At 43.8% G+C, this 13,757-nt stretch overlaps 1 protein-coding gene across 5 annotated transcripts in view; it reads right to left on the bottom strand.

Moving 5' to 3' along the window:
- The window catches only part of ANKS3 (ankyrin repeat and sterile alpha motif domain containing 3), a 31,278-nt gene that overhangs the window by 10,201 nt on the left and 7,320 nt on the right, over positions 1–13,757 (bottom strand). For all 5 annotated transcript variants that reach the window (XM_039239290.1, XM_039239291.1, XM_039239292.1 and 2 more), the window contains 2 exons: positions 13,216–13,297; positions 3,991–4,126 (listed from right to left, as the gene is read on the bottom strand). In XM_039239290.1, coding sequence (XP_039095221.1) covers positions 3,991–4,126; positions 13,216–13,297 — 218 coding nt within the window. The remainder of the gene's footprint in view (positions 1–3,990; positions 4,127–13,215; positions 13,298–13,757) is intronic.

Raw genomic sequence — 13,757 nt, 5'->3', positions numbered from 1 at the left:
AAAAAAAAAAAAAAAAAAGACCTCACTCTTGGGCTGGTACCCTGGGCTCAAATGCCACAGGAGCCCCTCCCCGACACTGCCCTTCCCTGCTCATCAGGAGGCCAGGCTGAGCCAGGCTGTGGGAGAGGAGCAGTACAGTTCAGCATGTGGACAGCTCAGGGCAGCGACAGCCTACGAGCAAGGGAGTTACTGACTCTGGATCCAAATGTGGCCAGGGACCCCAGGCTGCCATCATCTCTCTCCCCCACTCAGCTCACTCTCTGCCCTCCAGGGTCGATGCCACCAGGAGACTGTGTGGTCCCACCCAGGCAGTAGATGGAGGAGTCATAAGGAATAAAAGGGCAAGAGAGGGGGGATAAGCAAGGCAAAGGCAGCTCTGTGAATGTGCACCTGCCCCCAGCACATCCTCTTAACCCTGACAAATCAGCAGGGACTACAGACAGAGCCAAGCAATCCCCACCCGTCCACAGAACTGGACAGGAGAGAGCACCCCTGATCCCCTCCTTCCTTGCTCTGTCAAGTGGAGACACACCCACTTCTCTTCTCGAAGAGACTTTCTGCTCACGCAGCCTCCACAGGGAGCAAGTAGATCTAGAAAAAAGCCGCACCCCAAGAGAGACGAGGGGAGAGAAGAGCCAGCGTTGCTGCCAAAAAGAGTCCATTCTGTAGCAGGAATACTGAAGAGTCCTGGCTAAGGGAAGCACAGCCCCGGAGAAGCAACTTCAAACTGCACGTGGGACGTCAGGGAGCAGAACGGTCCCACTTCTGGGAAGCACCTTATGGAAACTGAACAGTGAACAGAAAAAGCGAGCAGGGGAAGTTCAGGATCTGACAAGATAAAAGCACATCAAGGACTCTGGCTTGGCCTAACTACATCCGCCTCCAAATAAAACCCACAGGAAATAAACCCATCCAGTAAGGACTCCCCCTGAGACACTGGGAAGAAGGGAGTCCTGAAGCAGGACCCTCACTGCGGCCAGGCCACCAAGCCCTGGAGGTGAAGGGCTACGGCGATCCGTGCGCACAGCTACTCCAGGGAGGAGGCAGAGACAGGGGCTGGACACCAGCGTGGGAATATGCTAGTCCCTCAAACCACCACCATAAAGGAGGAGATGAGAAAACTCTTAACACTCTGTGATGCTCTGAGAGGATAATTTGTTTTAAGTAGGCTCCCTGCTCAATGTGGGCCAACCCTGGGATCAAGAGTTGGATGCCCTACCAACTTGACAATAAACTATTAAAAAAAAAGAGTCGGATGCTCTACAGACTGAGTGCCCCAGGAGCCCCAAAGGGGGGTATATCCTTAATCAAGCATCATGGGATAGGAAAAAGCATCCTGACTCAGAAATCCAAAACTGAGACCAAAAAGACACAGGCATGCGCACACAACAGTGAGAAAGGAAAACTGAACCCAGGAAATAAGTGAAAAACCAAGGTCAGTGGGGCACCTGGCTGGCTCAGCTGGTAGACCATGCAACTCTTGATCTCAGAGTTGTTGAGTCTGAGTCCCACATTGGGCACAGACATTACTTGAAAATAAAATCTTAAAAACACACACACACACACAAACACGTAAACACTAAAAGTCAAAATTTTTAAATGAAGACTCAGTTACTAGGTGCTCAAGGAAGAAGAGATTTGGGTGGAAAATAACTACTTCAGGAAAGTAAGAAAATCACCAAACAATGAATGAGATCAAAAAAGAGACAGGACTGAGACAGAAGACAGGCAAGATGGAAAATGACATGGGAAAATAACCACTGAAACTTTTTAGAAGGATGCAGACAAAAACAATTTTGCAGACATCTATCTAAGTAAGTTTGAAATCCTGAAATGAAAGCATTTCCTAGGAAAGTACAGTTTACCAAACTTGGCACCTGTGAAGTGAGAAAGCTTAAGCAGAAAACCAGAAAAACATCAGGAGCCACCTCACAAAGAGGGACCAGGCCCAGATGGTTTCACAGGAGAATCCTTCCAAATCTTCACAAACCAGAGGGTACAGGGCACCTGGGTGGCTCACTCGGTTGAGCTTCTGACTTCAGCTCAGGTTATGACCTCACGGTTCGTGCATTTGAGCCCCATATATCCGGCTCTTTGCTGTCAGGGCAGAGCCTGCTTCAGATCCTCTTTTCCCTTCTGTCTGCCCCTCCCCTGCTCACACTCTCTCTCTAAAATAAATTAAAAAGAAAATTAACAAACAAACAACAACAAAAAAAACACATACCACCACGGGGTACCAATGCTGCATAAACTGTTCCAGAGACAAAAAGGAAAACTTTCACATACTTTGTATGAAGTACCATATTGACACCTACACCTGTTAAAGATAAAACAGAAAATCACAAATACCATTTATAAATGAACAGCCTTACAGAAACACTAAATAAAATACCAGAAAACAGAGTCCAACATCACAGTAAGAAAATAATATACCGCGTGAGAATTCTGCCAAGCAAGTAAAGTTGGCTCATTATTAGGAAATTCATTAATATACTCTATTAGATTTAAGGAGAAAATTAATAATCATCTCCATAGATGCTGAAAAAGCCTTTGACAGAATTCAACACTCATGGCTGTAAAAAATACTCAGGAATATAGAAAATGACAAATTCTCAACACGATAAAATATATGCACACCTTACTCTTAGAATCAGTGTCTTACCTAAGGTGGCATTTCCGCTAAGGTCAGGACCTGGTGAAAGCCCACTATTCACACTATGTTCAACACCTTTACGAGAAGTAGTAGCCAATGTAACTAAATGAAAGAAACCAGAGGTACAAAAATCAGAAAGAAATAGTAAATCTATCTCTATGTGCAGATTATATGGTAGCATACCTGGAAAACCCTACAGAATCAATAATTTGAACAACGAAAGAATTCAGAATGGCAGCAGAATATGAAGTTGGATACAGACACCAAGAGCCTTCCTCCTCACAGACAAGAAGCAGAGCATCAAGCAGCAGTGAGACCCAACTTACAACAGCAACAAAGAAAATCAGGCACTTGGGAATAAAAAACAAGTTCTATGCAAAATGTCTATGAGGAAAAATTTTAAACCCTCCTGTAGACACAAAAGCACACATGAACAAAAGAGGTCCCCTGTTTATAGAGTCTGACTCAAAAGCATGAAAGGGTAGTTGATTTATAAATTTGCCACAATCTCAATAACATGCTGTTTTTAAGCAGCTATCCAAGTTGGTGTTCAAGTTCACACACACAAAACATCAATAGCCACGGAATGCTGAAAAGGAAAGGCTGCAGGGGGACTGGCCCAACGAGAGGCAAAAAGCCTCTGCAAATTTACAACAGCATGGGTCTGCTGTGTGGACACACAGACCTGGGGTACACAACAGAGGTCCAGAAAAGACATGGGCACAAACGGAAATTCAGAATATAGAGCAAAGATAGCTTCTCAGATCACCAGGTCAGAGACGGACTGTTAAATAATTTCATGAAGCCAGAACAATGGGAAAGCCATCTGAAAAAAGCCACACGTCACACCACCACGCATGACAATAAAGTATAAATGGATCAAAAAACTGAATATAAAAAATGAAACCATGGAAGTACCAGAAGAAAACAGGCAAATTCTTAGACAACCAAGGCACAAAGATGTTCTGTGACCCCAAATCTAAAGGCAGTACAAGACTGATGAATTTGACTATATAAAATTAAGATATTTCACATAGCAATAAGCCCCACAAGCAAAGTGCAGAAACAACTGAAAGCAATCCCCTTTGTGAGGCCGCCGTGCCGCCTCTCCCTGGGCACCTGGCATCCTGTGCACACCTTCGGCCTGGCAGGAACCACCCTACACTCTACCGTGTCTCTCCTCTCAGACCAGCAAGCCTCAACCTTGACTGCAGAGTGGAGTCACGGGGAACGCAGAGGTCTCTTGGCAGGGCTGCGGGGGCGGGGGTCTTTCTCCCTCCCCCCCCCCCCCCCCCCCCCCCCCGCGGAACTCCAGCAGAGGGCGCAAAAGTAGGTACCTGGGCTCCGGTAGAGGCTCTTGGGCAGAGGAGGCGAGTGAGCGTCTATCAACCCCACGATCTTCATATGTCCATACTGCTTGGCCAGCATCCGGGCCGTGGCTCCACTGTGGTCTCTCGTGTCCACTCTGACTCCCTGTGAAAGTTCATGAAAGAACAAGCGCTAGGAACCTCCCCCGTAAAGCACCATAGCTTCCCTGGTGCAGACACTGGACCGTGGCCAGGGAGCGCACCGGCTTCTCACCACCCTGGAAAGGTCTTGCCCTGGCCCCTCAACAACCCCACATCTATATGAGAAAGAGAAGGCACCTTAAGGACAAGGTGGGGGCCCCTGGGGAGGGGCTCGCTGGCAGCAGTGTAGCCACCAGAGAGTCCTGGCAGCTCCTCAGCCTCATTCGTGGGCTTTCCCAGCCAGACGGGCAGGTGCTTAAGGGAGAGCCTGGCACGTGCCCCAGGTGGGGAAGGACACATTCACACGGGGAGGGGTGCCCTGCAGGTGCTGGAGCCAGAGCCCGACCTTCACCCTTCGAATGTGGGCATGTCCAACTCGCTCCATTTCTCTCCACACAGAGAAAACTGCAGACAGCAGCTTCACTAGGGAAGCAGCTTTTAAAAGTCATAATCACAACGACAGCACCATCCTTCTGAAGAAGACTCTGGAAATTTTTAGCCAAAGCCCTAAAATGTACTTCTAGTCTTCGCACAATCGATTCCACTCCTATGACTCTCTCCTAAGGAAATTACCCAAATAAAAGAGAAAGCTTGTATGACACAGGTGTTTGGTAGAACATATCTGCTGTAACAAAACCCTGGGGACACTGTAAACAGGGGAAGAGTCAGCTATGTTATGGCCATAAATGCTGGTATTTACAAATACTTGGTATAGCCAAGTTTTTGAAAGGACAATAGTCTATCTTTACAACATACAAGTTATAAGGTGTCCTTATGAGGAAAAGAAGACAGGGACACAGCCATGTGATGACAGAGACAGGGACTGGAATGATGCATCTACAAGCCAAGAAACACCAGGAGCAACCAGAAGTTCAGAGAGGAAAGGAAGCATTCCTCCCTGAAGCCTTTGGAGGGGACTTGGCCCTGCTGACACCTTGATCCTGGACTTCTGGCATCCATAACTGTGAGAAAATAAATTTCTATGTTTTAAGCCCCCCAAGTTTATGTTAAATTGTTAACAGCAGCCACAGGAAACAAATATACCCATTAATGTGTGAATGGTTACATGAATTAAGGCATACCAATATTATCAAGTGCTGGATCAGAAAGAATGGGCAGGTTTCTCTGTACTGATGTGGAAGCAAGTTTGTGATATTTTGCTAACACTGAAAAACACACTGCAGAAGTCTATGTCTCCCATTTATGTAGCAGGACTCCCTTACGTAGAAATCTGTTCATAGTTCTAACACTCTGGGATGGAGAAGTGTAAGAAAACTACATAGGTTTTCTTTTTAATGCTTATTCCTAAACCTTTTATTGATTTTCCTCTAAGTTTTATTGTTTGGCTTTTTTTAAGCCTGTAGTTTATACTATTTTCATTTATATATATATATATTTTTTTTAAGTTTATTTATTCTTTGAGAGAGAGAGCACGAGGTCAGTGCACAAGTGGGGGAGGGGCAGAGAGAAGGACACGCAGAGTCTGAAGCAGGCTCCAGGCTCCGAGCTGTCAGCACAGAACCTGATGCATTGCTCAAACCCACCAACTGTGACATCATGACCATAGCTGAAGTTGGAGACCCAACCGACTGAGCCTCCCACTCCCCCTGTATATTTTTTAAAATCATGAAAATATAGGGGTACCTAGGTGGCTCAGTCAGTTGACTGTCTGATTCTTGACACTCTCTCCTCTCTCTGCCCTCCCCTGCTTACTCTCTCTCAAAATAAGTAAGTAAACTTAAGGAAAAAGTCATGAAAATATATACCTTATACAGGCAAACCTCAGAGATACTGCAGGTGCAAGGGTAGACTGCTGCAAGAAAGTATCCCAACAAACCAAGTCCAGTGAGTGTTTTGGTTTCCCAGTGCATGTGAAAGCTATACTGACACTACATGGTAGTCTATCACGTGTGCAGCAGCACTACGTCTAAAAACAACATAGGGGCGCCTAGGTGGCTCAGCTGGTTAAGAGTTCGACTCTTGATTTTGTTCAGGTCATGATCTCACAGTTGTGAGATGGAGCCCCAAGTTGGGTTCTGCACTGGGCGTGAAGCCCAAGATTCTCTCTCTCCCGCTCCCTCTGCTCCTCCTTCAGTGCGCTCTCGCGCGCTCTCTCTCTCTCTCTGAAAAAAACAAAAACAAAAGAAAAAAAATGTATATACCTGAATTAAAAAATAATTTATTGGGAGGGGTGCCTGGGTGACTCAGTTAGTTAAGTGTCTGACTTGGGCTCAGGTCATGATCTCAAGGTTCATGGGTTTGAGCCCCGTGTCAGGCTCTGAGCTGTCAGCACAGAGCGTTTTTGGATTCTGTGTCTCCCCCTCTCTCTGCCCCTCCCCTGCTCGTGCTCTGCCCACCCCCAAAGTAAGTAAACATTAAAAAAAAAAAAAAAAAAGATCACGATACAAAGCTATATCTACATTATAATAACAGCAAAACAAGGCAAAACAAAAAATGAATACAGATATCAACACCAGAAGCAAGTGTGCCCAAACTGTTAATATTATTTCTAAGCAGTAGGATAAGGGGATTTTCCCCATCTTCCTAATCCTCTCTATTTTCTAAATTCACTATTCATGAGCAGCTTACTTTAAAAGTACAAAAGATGAGCTTTCCATTTTAAAAGCTTCAACCAAGCAGTCTGGTTGGTGGATGATGGTGGAGCTCAGTGCTCCGCAGGACAAACCAGCAGAAGTTAAACGTGCACACACCTCTGACCAGCAATTCCGCTTGCAGGAATTTAGCCTCAGGAAAAAATTAAGGACATACACTAACATTTAGGATATCCCCCTCAGCCTTCATCGTGGTCAAAACCACGGAAAAGCCTAAAATCAGGAATCAGCGAACTAAGTGAGATCTGTCAAGTGGAACACCAGTCCTCCATTTATATGACAGATCCAAATGCACGTACTGACACGGACAGGGGTGCACAAGACCCCATTAAGAGAACAAAAAAGCGTATTGCAAAACATTCTGTATAGTGGGACTCCACTTTAACTTAAAATATTTATTTAAGAAAAAACAGGAGGGGGCACCTGGGTGAATCAGTTGGTTAAGTGTTCAAACTTCAGCTTAGGTCATGATCTCACAGTTCATGAGTTCTAGCTCTGCATCGGCTCTGTGCTGACAGCACAGAGCCTGCTTAGGATTCTCTTTCAAAACACATAAATCAACTTACAAAAAAAATCAGGATACTCAATGAGTTATTAACATGTGTGATATCTGGGTGATGGGATTATGAATAATTCTGGATTTCTTTTTGCATCACTGTGCTAATTCTTTTATAAGATATTATCACTGTACAATAAACATTTATTTATGGAATCTTCTGCCCTATTTTGAAAACTCATGATCAACTGACAGGCTCGGTTGAGCCTAGCATAAAAGGTGATTATCACATGTCCTCTGGTAGGACAAAACTCCATTTTCACAAGACCATAACTGAGTTTTACTTTCTGTAATTCCTTACTTTCAAGAGCTCTCTGGTTAGAAATCAGCTATTAAAACTTCGGCCTTCAAAGATCATTTCTAGATGGGTCTGGAAGTGGAAACAGAATGAAGGTAGTCAAAAGGCACAAGTTTCCAACTATAAGAAATTTATGATGAGTGAAGTGAACACTGCCATATGATATATATGGAAGTTGTGGAGAGTAAGTCCTGAGTTCTCACAAGGAAACAATCCATCTCTGTGTCCATGTCTACATGAGATGTGGACACTCCCCAAATACAACGTGGTCATCACTTCGCGATGCATGTAAGTGACATCACTACACCACACACCCTAACTTATACAGGGATGTCTGTCGGTTCTACCCAATGAAATTGGGGGAGGGGAAGAGGGAGACTTTCTAGTTTCAATTTGATAGAAAAACCCAAACGTTTCAACCAAAACAAACACCACCATCTTTACCATAGGGTTCCAACTATCATCTGTTTTTAAGCCTGGAAGACTTCAACCTCAGATTATAGTGAAGGGGAAAAGGCAGTAATGCTATTCCTTAATAAGTAAATGAGGAAGAAAACAGAATCGAGAACAAGGTCCCTGAGGTAAGGGAAGAAAATACTAGAATTTGTTTATTTATCCGTTACATTTTGGGGGTTTTTCTTCCTATTTCATAATGTACATATTACTAGAGAAGTACGTGATCAAAACTCCTTCTCACTGACAGGAAAACGTGATCAAACCTTTGTCGTCCTAAGAGGATGGCGGCGCACTTATCACGTGGAGGCCGTGGCATCACCTCAGCTCTCTTAATCTAATCTGATCTAACCTAACCTAATCATGCCCAGACCATCCTGCCTTGATGCAGCTGTGAGAGCCTGGCCCACCCAGGAAGAAGGGGAACTGAGTACAAGGGAGGCAGCTACACCCCTCTCCTGCCCTCGCAGAGCACGAGGTGTACAGCCTCATGCGGTTCTGTCTCCAGGACTGGGGACTGGCTCTGGAGCCCGCCCCTCTGGTTCCCTGAGATCTAACCATTACTGGGCAGAAGGAAATCTTCAGGGAATGAGGAGCAAAGGAGCATCTATGCAGGGATAGCCACACAGCCTCTCCAGCAGAGGAACAACCTGGGCCATCAGTCACACACTCCTGGCCGTGCCTGCCCCCCGCAGCCACAAAGCAATCATGACAAATTGACCAACACCTTCTATTTCTGATTAATGCTCTAGAGGGAGAACTCACAGTTGATTTCCTGAGTTTGATCATAGTATGTGATTACGAAAGACAAAACTGTTTTTAGGAAATACATACTAAAGTACTAAGGGGGGAAAAGGGCATTATGTCAGCAACTTACTTTCAAATGGTTCTAAAAAGGTAATATGTATATAAAGAAAGACTGATCAAGAAAACGAGATTAAATGTTAATATTTGGGGAATCTAATGAAGGTACGTCAATTCTTTGTATTACTTTGACATTTAAGTCTGAAGTTATTTCAAAATTTCAAAAAATTTCCAAAAGAAATCCAATTCAGTTTGTTGCCCCTCAATACAAGTTGCCCACAACACACAATCTCACACCCAGCTGGGGAATAAAGGTACCAAACGAGGGGCATGATCTGCACAGTAGATAAATTATCTAAGGTCTCTGATTTTCCAATGTTTTCCACCTAAAATATTATATGAATGTCTCATGACTTCCAGTTCTACCTTATTTAAAATCAAACTCTAAACTCAGAAGCAGAGGTTATGCTTTTTACAGGTTTGAGCTCATACTCCTCTATTCTTGACCCTATGCTGCTAGGTCTTAAGGGTGCCTAGTCCATGTAAGTGGAATTATCTTCAAAGAATAATTATTTGCAGAAAAGAAAGTCCAAATGGCTGATAAACATATGAAACAATGCACCTCACCAGAAATCAGAGACAGGCAAAAATCAATAGGAACCAGCTCGTCTGAGAGCAGGTACCAAGTGCTATTCAGGAAGTGAGGGATGGGAGCTAGAACAATCAGAACATTAATCAAGAAAGTCAGTTAATACTGTCTAGTGAAGAGTCACCCACGCTACACACAAAAAATTCTACTTGAAGAATATACTCTGATTTCTTTAAAATTCCTTCACACATGCTTGAGAAGACAGGTAAAAAATGAGAACCACAGCCCTGTCAGGATTGGCAAAGTGGAAACAACTTAAATGTCCACTAAGGAAGGAATGGATAAATGTAAAATACTCATATGTTCAATACACACAGAGCTGTCAAAATGAATGAACTATGGGCTGCCTGGGTGGCTCAGTCGGTTAAGCATCCGACTTCAGCTCAGGTCATGATCTCACAGTTTGTGTGAGTTTGAGCCCCGCATCGGGCTCTGTGCTGACAGCTAGCTCAGAGCCTGGAGCCTGTTTCAGATTCTGTGTCTCCCTCTCTCTCTGACCCTCCCCTGCTTATGCTATCTCTGTCTCAGTCTCTCAAAAATAAATAAAAACATTAAAAAAAATTTTTTTTTATTGAACTGTATCTCCAGGTACCAGAGTACCTCCCTTGTGTGACACTTAACAATCCAACATGTTATTTACATATATCTTTAAAATATATAAAACAACCTGTGCATTCCTTAAGGTCACACAGTGCATGATGAAAGTATATACTCAGGGACAGAAAGGTACAGACCAACATCTGGATAGAGGTCACCTCAGGATCATGTGGGCTTGTATTTGATTTATCTTCTGTGCTTTTCTGTATCATGAAAGTACTTCAAGGGGCGCCTGGGTGACTCGATCAGTTAAGCATATGACTCTTGATTTCAGCTCAGGTCTTGATCTCACAACTGTGGGATCAAGCTCTGCAGCGGGCTCTGTGCTGAGTGTGGTGCCTACTTAAGATTCTCTGTCCCCTCCTCTCTCTGCCCCTCCCCCACTTGCATATGCTCTCTCTCAAAATAAACAAACATAAAAAAAAAAAAATTAAAGAAAAGAGGGGTGCCTGGGTGGCTCAGTTGGTTAAGCATCCAACTCCAGCTCAGGTCATGATCTCACGGTTGGTGGATTCCAGCCCCGTGTCCGGCTCTGTGCTGACAGTGCGGAGCCTGGAGCCTGCTTCAGATCCTGTGTCTCCCTCTCTCTCTGCCCCTCCCAAACTCACACTCTGTCTCTCTCTCTCTCTCTCTCTCAAAAATAATAAAAATGTAAGGTTCATAATTCTTGCTGCTGTGGAGACACTGTAAGTGGGTACAGTTTGTTCTTCGGATGGCAAGTGGGCAACACCTATGTTAAGACTGTACTTACACTCCACGTGAAATTCTACCTTCAGTACTCAACCAGACAGATGTGGTCACACACGTGTGCAGGGATGTACGTGCAGAAAGTCTCCACAGCACTGTGTGTGACAGCAAATGGTTGGCAATGACCTAATTCCATCCACAGACCACTGTTAAATCTCTGATCCATCCCTACAAGACAGTGCTGTGCCGCCATGAAAAGAGAGAGATGAGAGAGCTTAACATACACTAATACAGAACAATCTCTCAAACAGTTAAGACAAGAAAAAAGCAAGCTGAGAAGCAGCTGTGGAAAGAGAGCAGGAGACTGAGGCAAAGGGGGCAGACAGGCTCCCTGTACCCCTGTCTTGTGTTAAGTGTACTGTCCCCAAACTCTTTTTCAGAGAAAAACAACATATTCACATTTTATTATGTTCAAGTTGCTACCAATGAGTAAGTAAAACAAAAACTATCTAATAAACTGGGCCCCCAAAATAGATAAAACTCATAAAATAAACACAAATGGCCAATAAATACATCTTTAAATGTTCAACCTTTCTAATAAGTACACCTAAACGAGATATCCCGTGTCTCCCACCACACTGGCAAAAACTCAAGACGAGTCACTTCCAGAACTGGTGAAGACATGAGAAAGTGGGCCCCTTCACGTATTACTGGTGGGGAAGCAACACAGACAATGTTTTCAGTGGGAATTTGTGAGGACTTCTATTTCTCCTGCTGGAATTTTTTAAACACTTTATTAAGATACAATTCACATACCATGATTCACCCACTTACAGCGTATAAGTCAGAAGCATGCAGCCATCACCACAATCAACTTCAGAACATTTTTCTCACCCTGGAAAGAGATCCTGTACCCCTTAACTATTACCCTCTCCACAATATTCCCATCTCTGATCATCCCTTCCCACCCCCTGCTGCCAGCCCTAGGCCACCATTAATCTACTTTCTATCTCTACAGATCTGCTCGTTCAGGATATTTCAAACATAAAGAATCATACAATATGTGGTCCTTTGTGTCTGGCTCCTATCACTGAGCATAATATTTTCACAGTCATCCATGTTGTAAGAGGTGCAGAACTTCACTCCTTTTTATGGCTGAATAATATTCTGTTGTGTGAAAAGACCACATTTTACGTATCCATCTTCAGCTGATGCACATGTGGATTTCTATCTTTTGGTTACCGTGAATAACACTGCTATGGACATTGTGTTTAACTGTTTGCGTGGACCTCTTTTCAATCCTCTGGGATTGATACCTAGGAGAGTGGCTTTATGTTTAACTGTTTGAGAAACTGCCAGCCTGTTTTCCAAACAGGCTGCATCATATTACATTCCTGTCAGCAGTGTGTGAGGCTTCCAACTGTCCACATCCTCATCCACTCTTATTATTGTCTGTCTTTTTACATTACAGACATCTCAGTAGTTTTGATTTACAATTTAATGTTGGAGTTGGGGCACATGGGTGGCTCAGTCACTTGAGTTTCCGACTTTGGCTCAGATCATGATCTCATGGTTTGTGAGTTAAGTCCCACATCAGGCTTGCTGCTGTCAGTGCAGAGCCTGCTTCAGATCCTTTGTCCCCGTCTCTCTCTACCCCTCCCCAGCTTGCACTCTCTCAAAATCAATCATAAAAAAGAAAAAAACATTAAAAAAGATTAACATATGAGCGCCAGCAATCCCTCCTACAGAAACACAACATACAGAAATACCTGCATGCCCACTGAAGTTCCCTGTAAAGGGACAGTCTCCGGAGCACTGTTTGTAACTGTAAAATGTAAGAAACCTAACTCTCAACTACTATGGAACTGATTAATTACACCCATATATACTGTAGAAAGAAAAAATGTGTAGTGCATATGAAGTGATCTTCTAAAAGCTGCAGAGTAACACACAGTAGAATCCCACTCCGCTCAAAACGAAAAGCACTGCGTTTGTACTTGTCTACAGGTACACTGTCCGAAGCAGAGGAGTCTGGGAGTCTCAAACCAAATGGGCATCTTGAGGAGAAGCAGGGGGTGGTTGAAAAGGGAGGAAATCTTAGCATTCTTACTCTAATGTTTTTAAGTAATGAGACAAGTTATTTACTTTTTAAAATATATTTTCCACAGTTTTGAAATAATAGCATTTTCCAATTTATTACAAGAATAGGTGTCTATTTTTACTCACCACTTTATCCGAATGCTACACAATACGTGGCCATCAACAGATACAATGAAAATGTGCTCAATAAATAGAAAGCAGCTATTTCCGTGCTGCAGAAATCCTCTTATAGCTTTTCAAGGATAGGATTCCTCACCTGCTGTAACTAAAGTATAAGCTAATAAACAGGGTCACTTACATGATTGAGAAAATACTGCACAATTATTTCATGGCCAGCGGCGGCTGCTTCCATCAAAGGAGTAAATCCATATATTGGTTCCCTACGAGATAGAGGCCATGGTCAGACAATTAGTGGAGAGAAGTTCGCCACACAGAAGCTTCCCTGCTGCAGACAAAACCAAGCTGGTGCAAGTCACCGTTCCCTAAACACAGAGGTCTCCTTCTCACCAGAACCAACGGGGAGACATGAGAAAAGTTCACATCAACACATCAGCCTCATAAACTCTTCTGGTTCTATCCCCAGCTCTAGTCTTTTTCCCTAAAGACAATGTCTCCCAAACAACACTCCTTTTTTTTTTTAAAGTTTATTTGTCCCATGTCGGGCTCTGTGCTACCAGCACAGAGCCTGCTTGGCATTCTCTGTCTCCCACTCCCTGCCCTTCTGCCACTCACACTATCTCCCAAAATAAATAAATGAACTTTAAAAAAAAAAAAAAAAGAGGGAGACAGAGAACAGGGGAAGGGCAGAGAGACAGGGAGAGAAAGAATCCCAAGCAAGCT

The sequence above is a fragment of the Hyaena hyaena genome, unplaced genomic scaffold (genome assembly GCF_003009895.1).
Source record: "Hyaena hyaena isolate Hyena2069 unplaced genomic scaffold, ASM300989v1 scaffold_155, whole genome shotgun sequence".
Lineage (NCBI taxonomy): Eukaryota > Metazoa > Chordata > Mammalia > Carnivora > Hyaenidae > Hyaena > Hyaena hyaena.
This window is presented reverse-complemented; position numbering and strand designations above follow the sequence as displayed.